The sequence below is a fragment of the Passer montanus genome, unplaced genomic scaffold (genome assembly GCF_014805655.1).
Source record: "Passer montanus isolate IOZ18808 unplaced genomic scaffold, ASM1480565v1 scaffold51, whole genome shotgun sequence".
In the NCBI taxonomy this organism is placed as follows: Eukaryota; Metazoa; Chordata; class Aves; order Passeriformes; family Passeridae; genus Passer; species Passer montanus.
In genome coordinates this window covers 4,794,051-4,813,742 of record NW_024370041.1, presented here as the reverse complement: position 1 = coordinate 4,813,742, position 19,692 = coordinate 4,794,051, and the positions used below count along the sequence as shown (strand labels likewise).

General features: G+C 38.3%; 2 protein-coding genes across 5 annotated transcripts in view; both read left to right on the top strand.

Moving 5' to 3' along the window:
* The first annotated feature begins 266 nt into the window (after positions 1-266).
* HAUS3 (HAUS augmin like complex subunit 3) lies at positions 267-9,159 on the top strand. Of its 4 annotated transcripts, XM_039723997.1 has the most exons (7): positions 267-379; positions 1,290-1,337; positions 1,468-1,518; positions 1,953-2,986; positions 4,016-4,452; positions 6,275-6,503; positions 7,814-9,159. In XM_039723997.1, exons 4-7 carry the CDS (start codon positions 2,072-2,074, stop codon positions 8,078-8,080), a joined length of 1,848 nt encoding a protein of 615 aa, XP_039579931.1. In that variant the 5' UTR covers positions 267-379; positions 1,290-1,337; positions 1,468-1,518; positions 1,953-2,071; the 3' UTR covers positions 8,081-9,159. The 4 variants fall into 4 exon arrangements, with proteins under 4 accessions (XP_039579931.1, XP_039579932.1, XP_039579930.1 ...); XM_039723998.1 differs by lacking the exon at positions 1,468-1,518; XM_039723996.1 differs by having other exon boundaries at positions 1,468-2,986.
* A 1,607-nt stretch (positions 9,160-10,766) lies between these two features.
* POLN (DNA polymerase nu) overlaps positions 10,767-19,692 on the top strand; it is an 87,511-nt gene continuing 78,585 nt past the window's right edge. The window contains exons 1-4 of the mRNA XM_039723955.1: positions 10,767-10,839; positions 13,780-13,841; positions 16,997-17,485; positions 17,829-18,022. Coding sequence (XP_039579889.1) covers positions 10,782-10,839; positions 13,780-13,841; positions 16,997-17,485; positions 17,829-18,022 — 803 coding nt within the window. The 5' untranslated portion in view covers positions 10,767-10,781. The remainder of the gene's footprint in view (positions 10,840-13,779; positions 13,842-16,996; positions 17,486-17,828; positions 18,023-19,692) is intronic.

The following is a 19,692-nucleotide window of genomic DNA, read 5'->3' as shown; positions in this document are numbered from 1 at the left end:
GAAGGGACAGAGCGGAGCGGGGCTGAGGGACCGGACCAAGCGATCCCGCCCGGCCGGGAGCCCTGAGGGGAAGGGCGGCCCGGCCGCGGGAGCCCCGCCCACGTGACGTCACCGGCCGCGCGCGAGGCGGACCGCTGCGCGCGTGCGCGGGAGGCCCCCGAGGGCGGAGCGGGCGCGCGCGCAAGCGCGGTGGGGGGAGCGGGGCGGGAAAGGCGCGCGCGCGGCGGGCGGTTCGAGCTGCGCGCGCTCCCCTCAGCCCTCCCCGAGCCTTCCCGCTCCTTCCCCTCAGCCCTCCCTGGGGCTCCCTTCAGCCTTCCCGCCGTTTCCCGCCTCGCTCCCCTCCCCTCGAGCCGCCGCTGCGGCGGAGCAGAGCTCTGGGGTGAGTATGGGGCGGTGCTGCGGGCTCGGGGCTCGCTCCCGGCGGGACGGGATCAGCCACCGCGGCCCCGCTCCCCTCAGACCTCTCGTCCCGGCCGGGGTCCCTCTGTGGCTGGCGGCCGCGGCTGCCCCAGGGCGGGACGTGGCCCCTGAGGGTCCCGCTTGCGCGGCGGGGCCGGGCATGGCGGGGGCTCCCTCAGGGCTCCAGAGCTGTTCTTGGTGGTGTTTGATGGCAGTGGCAGTGCCGTGGTGGCCCGGCGTGTGTACATACACAGGGCTGTGTATGGGCCCATTATATCAGCAAGGTTCGAAGAGACCTTTAGAGAGCATCCAGTCCAGCCCTGCTGCAGGGTCACATGGAGCAGGGTACCCGGGAATGCGTCCACGTTGTTTTGGAAGGTCTCCAGAGATGGAGATTTCACGACTTCGCCGGGCAGCATGTTCCAGTGCCCTGCCACCCTCAACGTAAAGGTGGAACTCATGTTAAAGTCAAACTTCTTGTGTTCTACTTTATGGCCATTACTCCTTGTCAGTGGGAACCACTGAAAAGAGTGTGGCCCCATCCTCTTGGCGCTTATATTTATGTATTTTGAGGACAGCCCTTTTAAGCACGGAGGGCAGAGGAAGCTCGGAGCGGTGACACGAAGCTCGTGCAATATTCTGTGTCACCTGCAGTCTCTGAGCTAAGTCAGGACACACGGGGAGCTTTAGGGAAATGGCTTTACTTGGTTCAGTGCTCCAGGCAGGCAGAGTGGGGCTCTCAGGCGAAATGTATGTTTTCGAAACAAAATATTAAGTAATATTAAACAAAAAAAAAAAGTCCCTTAGTGTTACCAGAGTATTGCAGACAAGGCTTCCTGACTGTTGATAACTTATCCTATATCCTTTGCTGTCTGTTACGCACACTTCAGGATCCCAAGGCTGCTAGGAAACAGAAAAGCAGCAAACTCCATTTTCATGTAAGTTGTGACCGTTTTCACAAGAGTATTTTTACACTGCTTTTAATTTTAATTTTTTATAATTGATCAAAAATCTGCAGTTTTATGCTGAGGTATTTATATGTTAAAGTATTTCTCGTTCCATTTTCAGAGGAAACTTTAAAACAAAAGTTTAGAAGACAAGATTCTGCTTGCTGTTGAGGTAAAAAAACCCTTATGGCCAAGATCTTGAAATGCAGTGTAACATCACTGTAGTTTTGTTTTTAGAACAAACTGAAAACCCTGATCATTTTGGAAGATTTAAAATAATTGTGGGTGGTTTTTTAATGAATATGCAGAAAATCATGTAAATAAAATTACTTTTGCAGGCCAATGAATTGCACAATATTAACACCTGTTGCTTTTAAATTAATGGTACTATCCTGTTTCCATAATAAGTTTATATGACTTAAGGAAAAACATAGGTGCTTACAATGATCTGGGACGTAATTGATACAAAAATATGTCCTGATTTGATCAACAAAATATACTGAGATATCTGAAATTGGTTTCAAGTCTTTGAATAGCCACATTAATCCATAACAGGGTTTTGGTTGTTTTTGTTTTGTGATCTGACACTTCCTTTTTCCTGCACAGACTCTTTTTATTAAAATACTGGATATTAATTTTTAAATGGCCAAAAAATTAAAGCTGGAATAATACCCCAGACTTTTTCATGTGTTTGGATCTTTTCTGCTTACAAATATATTTTCATCATGAGCTATGGAAAGGATTTTGTGGAAACTCTTAAAAGAATTGGATATCCAGAGGCTGATGAGCTTAATGGAGAAGATTTTGACTGGATGTTTGAGTCTTCAGCAGACAAATCATTTTTGGAGTGGTTTTGTGGAAACATAAATGGGCAGTGCATGGTATCTGAAGAAGAACTGCAAGATTTTGATAATCTTCCCCACCGTGGTAAGGCTGTTTTGGAAGGAAATGCACTGGATGAAGTCCTTAAAACCTTGGAGCCTGTGGCTTCAACAAACAGCAGCCAAGAGGAGGACAGGGAAGAAGTGAAGAAATTAGAGGATGAACTTCAAACTCTTCAGAACTTCAAAAACCTTCAAATTCATCGGCATAACAAACTTCAGCTCTTGGTGACTACAAACAGCCACTTGTTACAGGCATTCCAAAGCAGAGAGGAAGAAGCACGGAAGGATTGGAAAGAAGGACTGGAAGTGTTTACTGCAGCAAATAATAAGCTTGACAATGAACTGCAGTCTCTTATAGCTGCAGTGAAGGAATTTGCCTCTTTTTTCACTGATTCAGATTCAGAACAAGGGTCAGATGCACATTCATTGTTTTTTTCCCGAATTCCTTTGGACAGATATTTGTCTGTGGAAGAACACAACACTGCAGCACTTACATCACACTTAAAAAAGCTTTTGTATGAAGGTATTTCTAAATGTGCTGAAAATTCACATGAAGGCAGCTTTCAGCTTGAAGATTTAATCAAGCAAGTCCCTTTTGATGAGGCTAAGGAAGTCTGTGAAGAGAAGCAAGAGATAGCCAGGCTGCAGGCAGCGTACATTTGTGGTCAGAACCAGCTAATTCAGCTGCAGGCTGAAGAGGAGGGCATAAATTCAGCTATCAAGTGTGCAGAGAGCCTGCTGCAGGCCTTGGACAAGGTAAGGTAAAAGGGTGATGCAAGGTACTGGAGTTTTAGACAGACAAGTTCCACAGGATCTAGTGAAAGGAATTGCTGAGTTACTGTTATTTCAGTCGTTTTTATGTAGTGGAGTTTCACTTTTATGAAGTTTTAGTCTTGCTTGCAAAACTGCTCTTGTGAAATATTTTCAGTTTCCACAGTTAGAAGTTCTTCAGTATGGTAGAGTACCTTTAATTCTACTTTCCAGCATTACTGCCTTTAAAATCTTAGATTTTATAGTACCTTTCTAGTTCAGTTTAACTTTGAATTTTCAAATTAGAACTGGCTCTTTGTACAGTAAACGGAATCTTAGCTTTGGTTGCAATTCTGTGGTATCAGAGAGCCAATATGATAAATGTTTATATTGCATAGCATAAGCTTAAAAAGTTTTAGTTCACTCACTCTGGCAAGTCAAGTATTTGTACCAAATAAATGAATCTGGTGGTTGAAGCCCCAGAAGTCTTTCAACAAGTGAGTGTCAGGTAGATGTGGTTAGTGGAATTTGTGAAGGAATCATGATGAAAGGAAAGGTATTTGCTTATGCCAGACGTGGAATAACTTGAGGCATCATGTCAGTCTGTATGTTTTCATTTATGGATGACTAGTATATAGGACTTGATTGATTAGGGTAATTTGAAAAAGATTGATTCTGCCAGCAGTGTTGATATCTGACTAAACACAAAAAATTATGTTTTCTTGTGAGATTTCAGTTAGGCATGCTTGAAATTGGTGCTAGGTAAGATGCAGCTCTTTTATTTTTAACCCAATAAACTGTTTTGTGACCCTGTGATACAAATAAATTACCTTTTACTGGAATGTATTTATTATCTACTTTTCACCTGTATTTGCATTAATTTGTAAAATTCTGTAAAACTACTTGCGGAGTTTTCATTTAATTTTGTAGCTAAATGTAACATAAATACATGAATCTTATATGAACTGAAGAAATGTTTGGGATGTGGCTTGGCAGGAACTATGAAAAAATTCACAAATATTTTGTTTTATGCAGGGTATTGGACAACAGGAAAACATTGATGCTCAAATATCTAGTTTAAGTGCTGAAATTTCAGCAATTAAACAAGACATAGCTCAGATAAATAATGAAGAGCTGCTTCCCCTTCTTAAGAAGAAAGCACAACTTCTGACTGCACCAGTGGTGAAAGAATACTTAGGTCACCAAATTGCTCGGCAGCACTGGTATGCTGCAATTCAAGATAAAATAGGCAGGCATTTGATAAGACAGAAAACATCATTTGAATTTATTCAGCTGGGCTGTGAAATGGAGATGAAGAAACACCAGGAGTTCGGCTGCCAGCTTGAGAATTTGGTGGAGTCTCTGAAACAAAGCACTGATGAGCTGCAGCAGAGACTACAGGTGATGGCTGAACAAACTGAGCAGGCAAAGCCAAGGAGCACTATTGGTCCAGAGGATGGTTTAGCTTGCAGGTAAGTATTGTAGTCACTCTTGGACTTTCTTTGAAGTAATACTGGGGAGATGAAGGCTCAGGCAAGGTAAGCCTTGCCTGCTGCCAAGTTCTTACTTACTTGCTGTAGTTAATTAGAATTTTGAATTTTCAAGAGCTGAAGCTTTCAGGATGTGAAACTTGTTTCTTCCGTGTCCTTTGAAATTCTTTTCAGGTTTGCCTGAGGAAAAACTGTTCAATTATCAATCTTTTTAATATTGCTGAAGCATTCCTAATTAATATCCATAACCTGAAGAATATTTAAACCCAAGCCTGTCTTATCTAGCACCTCCTGATACTCTAGAGGTATAGATGTTGGCAGCAGCGATTTCCCAGGCTGTGTGCACGGCCTCAGCTGAGCCCCCAAAACCCCCCGTGTGGTGGGAGAGAGGAATGACTCCTTCGGACTCTGTCATGGGTTCAGCTCATTTTTACTGCTTGATTTGCCGTCTGGTTTGAGTGTCCTGGCACCCATGTAGGAGGCTGGTTTTTCACCATCGAAATAATTAGGTCTCCTTAAAGTTCAGGTGATACAGTTAAGGATGTGTGCTGTGCTGCTCTTCAAAACTCAACCTTCTGATGAGATAAATTGTATAATTATAGGTGTGTTACTGTCAGACTTTTCCTGCTTCTTTAGAATGGTGCTTTAAATGAGTTTGATTTTTTAATAATTGGTAAGTGATAGCTGAGTATGGTTAGGCACGGTGAATAACTGGAAGAATTAGGAAGCATTAATTTTACTCCTATTGTGTGTTTGTATCAGCTTGTCACATTTTTGTTCAGGTTTATTATAAAGTCTCCAAATCACTGAATGTTTCTGGCTACTTTTTTTTTTTTAGGCAATTTGAAAGAATTAAAACCTTGTAGGGTTTGTAAACAGAAGACACTTGAAAGGCATTCAGTTACTTCTGAAATATAGCTCCTTCTCCTAATAAAGCCAGTCTGATTTTTTATTAGGGATCAGCTCCTGGAGATTTTGTTATGCAGAGGAGGTAGAACACTTGGACTATGTAACCTTGTCTGTATCTTACTGGGCCATTCCTGATGCAGTGTAAGGGCACAGTTTGCTGTAGTGTGTATTGCTGTCTTTTGCATGACTTGGAACTAATTGGAGAATTTCTTAGTGGTCTCTTCGTAGAGAGATAGAAAACAGGAAATACTTGAGTAAGCTTGAAAATGTTACAAAGATTGTTCTTATTTCTCATTGGCTGTTGAAGTCTGCTTTCATTCAGCACTAAAAAATCCATCTGTATCTTACTGGGCCATTCCTGATGCAGTGTAAGGGCACAGTTTGCTGTAGTGTGTATTGCTGTCTTTTGCATGACTTGGAACTAATTGGAGAATTTCTTAGTGGTCTCTTCGTAGAGAGATAGAAAACAGGAAATACTTGAGTAAGCTTGAAAATGTTACAAAGATTGTTCTTATTTCTCATTGGCTGTTGAAGTCTGCTTTCATTCAGCACTTTTAAAAAATCCATTTTATTTTGCAGCTCTTGAAGTGTCAGGGAATAGTTGGCAAAAGCACACTGTCAACTTCTATTTGCATTCATTGTGTACTTACTGTTACTTTAATATTTCATTGCTGCTAATTTGATATTGAAATATTTTGGATTCCTATTAACCACTACTGTATATAGATGGAATCCTGAAATCAGTGGGACATATAGCAGTGTTGTAAAAGTGCCCTCAGCAGAACTTACCTTACTCATCCTCTGACTTCTCAACACAGACATGTTCTCTTAACTAATGATGATAGAGTGCTTAGGAAAGTTAAAACATCTGTGTGTCTAACTTTGCTTGTCACAGGCTGTATCAGCTCCTGGAAGGAGGAAGTAAAAAACAACAATTGTTTAAAACATACAAAAACCTGGAGCAGATGGCTCAGAAGTTGAAGCAGGACTGTGCTGCAGTGGAAGATCAGCTGGCAGCATCTGCCCAGGAGCAGTCTCTCCTGGTGTCCAGGCTGGAAGGGGATGTGGACGCCCTTCGTGCTGCTCTCTATTGTGGAACAAATCGGATCCAGCTCCGCAGTCCAGTGAGCCCTTCATGATTTTTTTTCAAATTCCTGCATTGTGTGCCATGTTCTTTTACTGATAAAAGTATAGTGTGAAGGCTCTAGACATGCAAACCGTCCCCACTAATTAGCAACAAATTTATTAACGTGATGATGACGGATGCTGAACATTTACATTGTTCTTGGCTAATGCTGGATTTTGTAAATGTTGGCAGCTGATAATTTTTTTGGTTTTGAGCAAACTTGAATTTAACTGAATTTCTTTCAAAGGCATGTGCAGTCCTGTATTCCTGTAAGCTTGTGGTGTGGGAGATCCTTTGTCTGGGTAGGGTGTCACTGGAAAACTCATTTAAGTTGCTCTTCTTTAAATATGGGCTTTCTCCCCTGTTACCTCTAAGACCCCAGTAGTACAGTTTGGCCCCTTAAAAGCCTGGCCATGGGTGGATCATTTGTACAAAATAAAAATACCAGAATTTTGAAGGACAGTTGTAGTAGGACAATCCTGCTACATAGCTCTCAGGTATTTCTTTTAAATGGGAACAGGGTTTGTTAAATGCATCTTGTTATGGTTTTTAAATCATTGTAGATACCTCAAAAATGCATCAAGGGAAATTTTGTGTTACGTAATACTTCCTTGGTTAATTACATAAAAATATATTTAACATTCATCTGTCAGATGAATTTACAGCATATAGAACAGTTTTTAAAAATGAGACTGTAATTGGAACAGTAGGTATTTAGGGATTGCATTTTTTAAATCAAGTACCTTCCTATTGATTTAAGTTACTTCTTAAAATATGACATCTTTTCTACTGCTACTGTTTCTCAAGAAAAGTAATTCCTTTAATAAGGGAATAATGTGCAAGTAAATGATTAGTCTGCTTATACTGAACTATCACAAGAATGCCAGCTGGGAAAACTGTAGCTGGTATTTAATTATTTAATTGTAAAATTGACTTGGCTTTTTGTTGTGCTTTTTTTCTGCTTGTTTGTTCCCTTTTAAGGTTTGACTAGCAATGAAGACTTGTAATTGATGGAATATGTAATTCATTCATATCTCTAGGTCAGGTTCAGATTCTTATGGTCTTAACTCATCTGGTCAATGAGTATATGAAATTACATTGGCATAATACAGGATGAGTTCTGTTACATGGAGCTCAAAAATTACATACATTGAATGGAATCCCTTATTGTCTTTGTTTGGTTTTTTGTGATTACTTTTTGATTACAAACAAATGGCTTCCCAAAGCAAAAAACCTTTCATATTTCTAGTTCAGCTAATATATTAACAATAGAAAAATAATAATTTTTTGTCTTTTATTTTTTGTTAGGAACTTACTGAGCAGTTTCACCAACTGGAAGTGGATTTAGGTGTACTAAATAATCTCCTTAAGGATCTGGTTGCTGATCTGAAGTCGAAGAGAAGCTTTTTAGAGTCCAATAGGCTGCTTCAGATGGAAAGACAATTGTATGTGTATTTTTTCAAAGATGAAGAGCAGTTGAAAGAGATGGTGGAGAAGCTTGAACAGCAGTCTCAGGCTAAAGCCAGTGGTCTGGAAGACAAGAATTGCACAACCAGTGGAGTTCTTAATGTCTAAACAGCAATGCACTCTTAAGAAAATGTTAATGTAAACTGTCTATGAGTTTATGGAGTAATAAGCATTAGCTTGTCAAGGCTGACACTTAGCTGTCACTGCAGTGAATCTTATCTGCCACTGTTACCAGCTGAGATTGTGTGCTGCTTTATGGCTTCTTCTGCCTGCTGAATTCAATCTCAGTTTTGTCAGAACTCTTGGATATGAAGTAATTGTTGGTTATTTGAGAGATGATGTTCAGGCTGCTCTTCTGCTGGCCCGTGTGTTCATTGCTGCTGCACACAGCATGGCTTCAATAGGAACGTGTCACACCCTTCAGTTAAGTCTTTTTGCATGCTAAGAACTTTTTGAACTGCAAAATAAATGTGGAGAAGGTATTCCAGATTTTGGAACAAGGATGTAATGTACTCATAGTGAAGAGGAGAGATCTCAAAGGCAGCAGATACTCCATGATTGTTTCCCTTAAAGTTCTTCCAAGAAGACTTGATTTTGTTAGAAATGTGTTGGAATATGTACCAGAATCTGTTTTAACTACCAAGACCATCTGTTTTAAGACCATTCCTCTATCTCTTAATTTAACTTAGGGCCTATCTTCTCCACTGAAACCAGTCTATACTTATTGTGGCTTGTCAATGAACAAGAATTTTAAATATCTTTTGTACTTCTGAATTTTCCTTATAATTTGTAATGATAGGCATTTCAATTCAGAGTGCTGATGCTTTCATACTTGTGCTTTCATGTGCATTGTTAGCCCATTTATCAAATTTTTATATAGCTTCCTAATACACCAATGGAACCAAATGGGCTTTTATAGTATGATAACTTCCAGTCTTTTCTATTTTGATGGAATCAGCTGTGCTTGCTTTCAAGCACTGTACATATTGATGAAGGTTAGTATATTCTTTTAAATTCAGTAACAGTAGTCTTAAAACTATTTTGATGGCACACTTTTAACTTCTATGTGATTTTTTTAACTTATTTCAAAATGTGTAATTTTTTTTTTAGCATACTGGTTGGGTGTCTTTATGTCTGGATTTCATGCTGCTTAACTCTGTATTTTGTGTATCTTATTAAATACCAAACTCTTATCAATCCAGTTCAGTGTGGTTAATATTTGTGGCGAATCTGTTCTTTTTTCCAGGCCTGTTCTCAGGCACGGTGTCTTCTTTGTATTTAGTCTGATGGGTTCTCATTTTGATCTGCCCCTGGGGCTGTGGCTGCTGCTTCCCAGCCTGAGAAGTCAGGGAGCACTTTTTTACCCTGAGTAGGAAAGAAGTGTTGCGCTTAGGCATAGAAGTTAGGAGTTGAGTGCAGGGAAGGATTGTGCTTCTGACTCCTGGAATGTCAGGGAAAAGAAAGCCATTCCACCTCTCACCCTTTCCTTCACATGCTTGCTAATTGGAACTAGATGGATATAGCCAGTGCTAATGCAGAGTGATGGGTGTTCCTCTGAATTAGATGCAAATATTTGCACTTTTAGGTATTAAAAGTTGCAATGTACCTGTGGTCTTGAGCCAAGAAAAATATTTCTGTGTAGGCAGAGGAACTTTTTTTTTTGCTGATGGTTAAATTTGACAGTCTGCTCATGCACTGGATCTGGTGGGAGATGACCAGAGTAACAGCACTCCAGCTACCCACTTGTATGGGAATAATTGAGCCAACAGCAGGTTTTGGTAGAGTGATTGGTTTGCACAGCTTGGATCCTTGAAGTATTTTTTAAAATGTTGGATATTTCTCTCGTGTTTGTGTCAAGTTTTACATGTTCTGGTCTAACTGTTAAACAACAACAAGTTATCAGTGTGGACCCTGTTCCTTGTGATTCTCCAGAGTGTGTGATACCTAGGGATTCTCCCAAGCATTTTGTAGGTATTACAGAAGATGGACAGGTCAGCTGGAAAACCAGCTCCTTTTCAGAGAAAGAACATTTACAACAACAGTAGCTGGGGTCAAAGCTTGTAGAGTCTATAAATATTGCTGCCCAGTTTCTTAAATTGACAAGCTATAGTAGCTATTTTAAAGTTACCAATATATAGCTATATATATTTGATATATATTTAATATATATTTGAATGCATCAATTATACAAAATTTAAGAAAGTAGAGGTCTTTTATGATAATTATTTTCTGAAACAGCATCTAACTAATGGCTGTATATTGTGATAGTATTGCTTGTTTCTTTAATCCTGTGTTGCCTTAATTTTGGCAATTACTTGAAAGTTTATTATGTCTTCCCTGATAAAATCCAAGCACTAGTAACAGTAACTGTATGTACATGTTAGATGCAGACTAGTTTAAAGATGCTGGGAGGGGGAAAATAATCTGAGCCATACATACTTCTTGTTTTATTTGTCAAATTTTGTTTTCTTTTAGTACAAGTTATCTGCACTTAGGACTGCTGGTTTTTTAATTGGTGTATTAAAACTCTATTTCAAAGAAGTTTGTTTTTATAAATTATTACATCTTTATTTCCAATACAGTACTGATAGGCATGTCTGGGAGCAAATGTAATTTTCCATTGAGAATGAATGGCTAAACACGTTCACTATATGTTGTCTTTAATTTCAACAGCATATAAGTGAGGATTACTCATGGCCCTGATTAATTCATAATTTGTGTTCTGTGTTTAGGTTTAACCTTAGAAATGGAGTGGTACATAGGAAGAGAGATTTCTAAAGTGCCTTTATCTAATATTGCTCAGAGGATTATGACAGCTTTGCAGTCTATTCCTGTAGAAGCTCAGACTAACAGAGAAAATAACCAGAGTGAGTAAAACGTAGCCTGTTTGTGTTTTTCTCTTGAAAAATTGAAACACAATATCAAACTTCTAGTCTCTGTTTTTAAGTAGAGGAAAAAGAAAAGGTGAGACTTCAGGTTTCCAGGTTTAGAAAAGGAATTAAACTGTTACTGTGACATTTACTGGGACTTTTCCAATTCAATAATGTTATGTGAGTGCAAGGAATGGTACCAACAATTTAATTTTTTCTCTTTCTGTTCCTGCTGTGTGATACAGAATTATATGGGAATTTCAAACTGTTCCTTAAGTACTACAGTGTTGTAAATTAGATGCATACATTAACTTGACTCTGGATCAGATATTTAAAGATCACTGGAGGTACTAGCAACTTAACAGGAAACCTGTGAGCTCTCCAGACTCATGTCTGTTCTTAAAACACATACTCATTAGCAGTGTGCTCCTTGTGAAATTCTAGGAGGAAGAGTGAACAGAAGTCCCAGTGAAAGACCAAATTAGGTGATCTTACAAGTGCCTCAGCAGATCTAGAACATTGTGGACACTGGGGAGGTGCAGGTTTTATTCTCAGTTCTGTGCAAGTCACAGTCAGTCAAACTGTGGCTCTGGAAAGAAGGAGGAAGTTAAGAGTTTTGCTTAATTTCAGTTGTCTGTTTTCTCCTGAAAACTAGATGCTGGAATATTATCTGATCAATGGGTTTTAAATCTAACATTTATTCCTGTGTACAGCGTGGTTTTTGCAGCCACTGTTGTATATTAATAATGGTTCAGGCTCCTCTTTCAGTAGAGTATTCAGTAGGATCAGTGGAGCCTGGTGGTGTAGCAGTGACAAAGGTTCATCTGTATCAGTATCACTGTGTAAATCAGTGATACACGTTTAAAGAAATGTGGGATGAGTTAATTTTAAAATGTTACATTGTATATGGTACATCTGGGACCAAAACCCAGATGATTTTAAAGAGAATTCTGTTTCTTTTTAGCCTCACTTTGATATTTTACTTCTCTTGCTACTTTGTCATTGCCTGTACATATATATACACATATAGCTTTAGTGTGTGAAAAGAAGGAGAACTTTACCTCTCTTAAAAAACCAAAACCAACTGCAAACCTCTGATGTTAGTTGGTCTGTTTCAGACTGCATTGAACTGTATTTTATAGATAGATTTTTAAATTTTTAATTCTACTTAATGGAAAAATGTTTTGTCTTTAGAAGGTAAATATTGGGCTCAAATAGAACAAATATCTGCAGTGTTGACCTAGTTGGTGAAATTCTGTGGTTATCCTGGCAGTGGAGCTCCAATCTTTCCATCAAGTCTTGAGGAGCTGGAAGGCAGGGATGGGTTTCTGCTGCCATCTGGTGATACTTTGTCATAATTCAGAAACTGGAAGTTTCAGATCTCTTCAATTCCTGTCATACTGATTGTTGTGTGCTGGAGGAGAGAATAATTCTCATCACCTTCTCTTGGGATTGGATTTGTCAAGGAAAAGTGTCCAGCTGTAAAACAATTAAAACCACTGAATGTAAACTCAGATACTCTCATTATTAATTTATTTTCTCATTGTTGCAGAAAGTGTTGAGAAAACAAAGTAAAATGTTTAACACTACAAACTGGCTGTTCTAACGGCTTAGGTTAGAAGTTTGAGCTGGATCAGTGTCTGATTCTACACTTAGACCAGCATGCATAAATAAGCTTATCTTATGTAGACAAAGGTCTTGATTTGCCCAGACAAGTGTTTTTAAGAGCAGTTCTAGTAAATTGAAATAGGTTACCTTATGCTTTGTTTGATGTTGGTCAACACCATTATTGTTTCAGAAAGTATCTTGCTGCTGGTAATGCAAATTCATAGCTGACAGCAGCAGTTTAGTGTTGTACTCAGTGTGGGGGGAGAAAACACAGACTCTGCCTGTGAGGTGCCTTTTGGCTGGGCAATAAGGTAATTGAGACATAAAGGAATCCTAATTGCAAGCTCTGGAGAGACCTGCACTTGAGGGGAGTTCTCTTTTTCCCTGTTCCTCTTTGCCCACTGAGATAATTACTGCTAACCTGTTACCCCTGGCTCCTTCATTCCAGCCTTCACTTGCTTCTCTTCTTCTTGGGACTTGTGGATAGTGTTAAGACAGAAAAGAAACGTGTCCTGATGGTTTCACTTGCCATGGTGTGAATCTGAGGTGAATTTGCAAAGCCTCTTGGAGCTGCAGCATCTGTGCTTTCAGAGCCTGGGCTAAAGGTCTCTGCAGTTCAGTGGGGGCCCAGCTGTGCTGTGCTCTGTCAGACCCAGCACTGGTGGCTGGGCTGCTTCTCGTGGGACTGTCACCTTATCTTCCTGTCAGTTTGTCAGGTCTGAAATCTCCTTGGTCTCTCTTACCTGGTTCTTACCTGCCTATTCTGTTGCAAGATGAACAATATAAAAAAATTATCCCCTGCAGGTGAAACACGGTCATGCTAAACTCAAATACAAATAATGCTTTATAGAACAAAGGTTTTATGGAATAGTGCTGCCAAATTCCAAGAAAACAGTTAAGCTCTGTAAAGTTTCTAGAGTTTGTATTTTTCTTTTTTTTTTCCTTCATGCTCATACCCCCAGCTTTACTATGAACAAAATGAGTTGTGTTTCCTTGAAAGAGGGAAATTGACATAATTAGAGAATTATAGTAATGCTTCCTCTGAATACCATGGAAAAGGTTTTTCTGCTTTGTAGTGAATTTTAGGTAGTTTTTTTCTTAGTGGTGACAGAACAGTCTTTTGCACATGCATATTTTGGAACCTGCAGGGCCCTTTTAAGCATGAATACTAACTTGGTACTAACTTGATAAATGGTTTTCAAGGGAAATTTTTTTACAATTCTTTCAGGTTTGGTAAAAGTCTCAGTGATATAACCCTGTATGAAACCTAAGTTTTATGGGCTGCTTGCAGATTAATTTGTATTGTAAATTGTTTATTCTTTTTTAAAGGTACAGAGAAGACAAAGGAAAATAAACTACATGATAAGGATGCACATCTGAGAAATGAAAAGGCAAGCATTTTGTAAGATTGAAAACCACTAAAAGCAGTCTTTTTGTAGCAGGTTTGAAGTTACAGATTGGTTCTTTCATGGCAAGCTTTATCATGATACATTTTATGCAGGTAACTTCCTCTGCCTTATTTTACACTTGGCCTATATTTACTTGTAAGAGCTGGGCCCAACTTCAGTTCCCTTTCTAGGAAGTTGATCTTCTATGACAGATTGATCAGAAATGAGGTTGCCACCATCAGTCACCAGAGTTTAGAAGTGTTCTCAGGCTCCTGTTACTGAACAATCATAAAGTGAACTGATTTGTATGAAAAATTACTTTGTACTAGGGAGCCTAATTTTGAGTTTAATAATTTCTCTGAATTTGGTGTGGTGTGCATGTGAGTGAGAGCCAGTGCAAGGGTGGGAACAGGTAATTGTGGCAGCCCCAGCTCAGGCTTTGCTTGTAAAATCCATTGAGTTGATTGGTGAGTTGCAGATGCTGCAACTAATCCCAGCTGTAAATTTCACAGCCTTCCTTACTCTGACTCTGGTGCATGTTGCACCCTTCAATTCCATTCAGGTTGCTCAGGATGCAGAGAACTGATGCCTTGTGTGGCATGAGAGAGTTCCCTACAAATTACCCTGGCTCACAGGCACTCATGTAGCTGTGGGTGCACATGGATAGGAGTGGAACCCCTTTTTGTAGTCATGACACTCTAATTTTGACTCACTGCATCTAATGAGATCTTCCTACATTGACATAAATTCTGAAATTACATCCTGGGAGTCATTTTTTCTACTTGCAGCCATGTCATTATTTCTAATAGAAGGTCAGTTCTTCACGGAAGCTGCTGTTTCTCTCTGTGGTTAATTGTAATTCCAGCTGTATTATTCTGATTTAATAATTAAATTCCTTTGTTCGTATTTTTTGAACCTTTAAAGGTTCAAAAGAATTGCTTATTCCTGGTTCTATAATTACTCGAGTGTACTAATTTAAATTCTGCTGTGTTAAATGATAAAACTATTTGCATTTTGTCTGGAGAATGCACTTGAGTGAATTAGTTGTCTTTCTATGGCTCTTAAACATTTGGCCCTTCTGTGTTAGGATTTTTCCCCTTCTGGTAACTTTATAGTGCTCACCTTTGATTAGCATTGCAAAAGCCCAATTCATTTGTCTTCATGTAGAACAGCCACTATTCATTTTGGTAGTAGCAGAAGCTGAATTAGCTTCCTTTGCCTGTTTACTTAGAACCTTGTAATTGTGCTTTTGTGTAGAGTTGATCCTGTGAAGTATGATCTAAAACTGTTTCAAGCCTTTTTCATCACTTGACTCTATAGTTCTAAAGTTTGGGAATATGGGAAGTGGTTTGAGGAATATTGTAAAACCATAAAAAAGCCCCAAACTTACTGGCTTTGTCATTGTGGTTTGCTCAGTCAATACACATGGGATGGAGGTGGACAGTAGCCTTTGATCAGTGAAAAATGTCATCCTGGGGACTGGAGGGGGCCCTGCAGGACCTGGTGGTTCTGTTGAAGGGAGGAGGTCTCAGTTTTTGCAGTGGTAATGACAGCAGATGATCTGAATGAGACTGGGCTAGAAGAGACCAAAATACAGTAATTGTGAGAGACTTCAGCCACTTTCCAGTGGAGTTGATGAATATTAAGCTTATGCATGATGCTCCAACTGAAAATTAGGACACAGCTGCTTTGTGGAACAGTTAGAGAACTCATGAGAAAAATTTTTTGATTCTGTGTGAGATCAGGTCCAAAGTCTTCCCTGCTGACAGGTGCTCTTACAGAGACTATAATCTTTTGGAAGCATTGAAAAATAGGTAAGACAGTAATGCTTAATTTTCAAAAAGAAAACTATATAAAATTTAAGAAGCTTTTAAAAGAAGTTATATGGAATTGCTCTCCAAACCCAGAAAATTTGTAGGTAGTATAGGGATTTATTCAAAGCAGAATATTGATGATTTGAAATGAATACTAAATTGTGTCTGGGAAAAGTAGTATGGCTAAGAGACAATACAAAGCAGACTACTAAAAAATTTCATCATGCAAAAATGTGAACTTAGCAGAATTTGTATTATTCTATACTTACCTCATTTGACTAAGTTAAATGAACTATACAATGGTGTAGTTTAAAATAACTTTGAGGGAAAGCTTGTAATGCATCACTAATAGATATTTGTTTCAAATGCCTCAGGAGCAGAAAGCTTGCCAGCTTCTCTAAGGCCTAATGGTGACTGAGGCACAAAAAGTATTGAGGGAAGATGCAAATCTGTCTATCTGTAAATAGTTAAACACACATTTACCTTGGGGAATCTTGGAAGGGTCACTGGTTGCTTATAGTCATTGTTCATGAAATCAAGGCAGAGAATCTATTTCAGCTGAGCAGTTTGTAGAAGAAACTAGTAAAATAAATAGTAATAAAGCACTAGGGCCAGTAGCATAGCAAGGAAATCTCTGAAGAACGTGAGGGTGGAGGAATTCAAGCACTCCGATGCAGCATCTTGCTTAATGCTGTTCAGTAGCATGCTGCTGTAGAGGGACCCAGGGACTGTCTGGAGTAGGAAAAACTGTTCTGGGTGTAGTGGATTAAACAGAATAGAATGTAACATTTATTCATACAGCTCATAATACTTCAATGCAACTTTTTAATATATTTTTTATGTCTTGCAATCCTGTAAGTTGCTTGAAGGGATCCAGTTGATTCACATACTCGAGATTCCAAAGCAGTCATTAAAGTCTCTTGCCAAAAGTCTATAACAAATGAAGCTGTCATGAAAAGAGCTCTGAATGTTGAAGCTAAAGATGAAGGGTCTCTTCCCTCAGACAATATTATTCAGACAATAACACCCTTGTCACTGTGGAAGAGAGGTTACTGGACTAGATGCCTCTTACAGTTGTTAATTTGCCATTTTGGACTAATATTAAGTTAAAAAAGAAGTGGTTGTGGATGCAAATGCTATATGTCAACAAAATCTCTACTGATACATATTTGAATTTTGGTTTATGTAATGTGGTTTCCCTAAACTGGCTCTGTTTTGTTAATATCAACAGTTTTTAATAGAATTTTGCTTTCTTGAAAGCTTATCTAAACTAACTTAGTGGAATTTTTAGTTTCTCCTTATAAGTCAAATAGTTGGTTTGCTAAAAATTTCTGATTTTCTCAGGAGGATTGTGATTTCAGAATTGCCACATTAAAAACAACTGTCAGCCCTGAAAAAAAAACTGCTGGTCAGATAGTCAGGACAGTGCATATGGATAAAATACTTGGCTGTCAAGATACCAAAATACTGAGCTGTTACCAGGATTCAGGCTTCCCAGAATGGCAATATCAAGAAAGGAGTCTTTCAGTAGAAGAAAAAGCCCTGAAGGATGGGGAAAACAAAATAGTTATTCCTCTTAAAAGAAGGCAAAATGTGTCTACATCTTGTTCAGAGAAAACAAGAAGATTGCATTTAAATACCTGCATGTTCCTACCTGAAGGAAGACACAGCTGTACTCCTGGACAAATAAAGTCTTCTGGAAAGTTTCCTTGTGATATCAGCAGTTTAGGATGTGAAGAAAAAAGGAAACTCCTTGCAACTATAGAACAGGCAGCAGCTTTTATCACTACTATGATATTTCAAGATGGTTCTTCACAGCTCAACTCGGAGCAGGTTAGTGAAGGATGGGTTTTGTTTAGAGTTACTTCTGTAGAGTCATTTGAATGTGAATGTGACTGATAATCACAAACCTATGTTCATTGGCAACACTTTTGTGTATGACATACCAAAATGTACAGTTAGATTATATTTCATTTTCAACAACCAAGTAAAACTTAGAGAAAATGAAACCACTAGGATTTTTGTTTCAAGGCTGAAACACTTGCTCCTTTACTGTGTCAATGCAGTAACTGTAGTGTGCATAACAGGTTTCATATTGTAAAATACTTGGGAATTTTTCTTTATAGGATTGCAAAAAATCTGTCAGAGGAAACATTATTGTAATTATGCTTAACAGGACTCTACCTCCTCAGTAAAAGGAGTTGTTGTGCTGGTGAAGAATCAGACTGATCAGCCTTGTCCTCCAGGTCACACTTCAACTGGCTATACTTGGAATGCTGCAAATGAAAATGATAAATTAATTTATTTAAAAACTGAACAGTCATCTCTCTGGGATCAGGAACAAGAACAAGCTCGCAAGAAATTTTCTTGGTGAGAGCATGTAGGAAAAAACACTCTTTTGCTTTACATATGCTTTCAGCAATAATGATGTTGGTTACTTAGCACTAATCTCCTTACATGTCAGGCTTGTTGAAAATCATTTTGGCTGTGTTAGTTCTGTATCAAGTCTGGGCTAATAAAAACCAAATAAGAACAGACTTTTCCTTTGGGCTCAGCATATCACTGGCTGCAGCCCTTTCAGAATTAGGTTGGGATTCTGGTAGGAGCTGTTTAATTCACCTGCAAATCCTTTATGAGCTGTTAAAGCTGGACAGAACCAAAGAATATGTTTTGTCCAGGTTTATCTTTCTTGTATTTATCTTCCATTTCCTGAACTGCATTTCTTAACGAGTACATTTTGGATGGACCTTACTGCATGGGCATTGCTATATGGACATTATTATAAACACCCTTTCTGAGCTTTGTTAATACTTTAAATCTTTTTAGCACAGGTTTCTTTAAATGGCTTTTAACATTCCAGATGAAGTTTTACTAATATTCAGTAATGATACAATATAATTTTGGAAGTAAAGGCTTTATGTATCTGCTTAATACTTAGTCCAATTTTTATTAAAATTTAGTATATGTTTTAAACTTCCAGTTATTATAACCAAAGTCCATTTTTATTCCTATTAACTTGAAAACCATATCCCAAAAAGGGAGAAATGAGAACTGAATCTGATCCCTAGATGTAATATTATAGCATGTTAAAACTCCATCAGAATATTTTATGACTTTCAGTAATTGCTGTCTTATTGTAAACTACTGAATTTGGATTATTAAATTACAAAACATTAATTTCAAGATGTGGGACTTGGTTCTTAGTTGCATCTCTTCCACTGTTTGAAATTGTGGCTTGAAACAAGTCATTGCTTGTCCAGCTGTAATATTGGGGTTACATGACAAGTACTTTAATAACATGTTGTTAGCTTGAATGTAGGTTGTTGTGAACTGAGAATAACATATCAGTAAAGCATATACATATGAACAGTAAAAATTTGGTAAGTTGATTAAGAGTATTAGCATTGAGATGAAACATATGGGTAATTACTTAATGTAAGAATAGTGCAATTGTTTAAGAATGGATCTATAATGCATACAGCAATACCTTGTGACCTATGTGATTTCTAATGTGTCCAAATCCTTGGAGTTGTGGTCTCATACCATTAAAAATGCTTTTTAAAAACTATTACTTTTCTATATTGCCCAAAATATAACTTACTAAAAAAATGATACATGTAGTTGGTAAATCTATATACTAATATATATGTAGTTGTTTCAATACCTTGTGACCTATGTGATTTCTAATGTGTCCAAATCCTTGGAGTTGTGGTCTCATACCATTAAAAATGCTTTTTAAAAACTATTACTTTTCTATATTGCCCAAAATATAACTTACTAAAAAAAATGACACATAGTTGGTAAATCTATATACTAATCTGTATGTTATTGTTCATATCTATTTAAAATATCCTGAATGAGGGAATTATAGACATTTTCAAGAGGTGTGGAAATACATGACAAATATGAAGCATTTTGGATTTAAACAGCATAGGGCAGTTATGGCAATTTAGATTGTCTAGTGACTTTAAAATCAGTGTTTTATACTGCTACATCAGTTTAGCCTCTATGATCTTATTTGGGTATATTGGAGTATTACA

Bases quoted from the DNA above. Each gene is read 5' to 3' on its own strand.
- HAUS3 (XM_039723998.1), top strand. From the start codon at position 2,072: ATGAGCTATGGAAAGGATTTTGTGGAAACTCTTAAAAGAATTGGATAT. The intron at 4,453-6,274 runs GTAAGTATTGTA...TGCTTGTCACAG, and splicing joins GAGGATGGTTTAGCTTGCAG to GCTGTATCAGCTCCTGGAAG. The intron at 6,504-7,813 runs GTGAGCCCTTCA...ATTTTTTGTTAG, and splicing joins GGATCCAGCTCCGCAGTCCA to GAACTTACTGAGCAGTTTCA.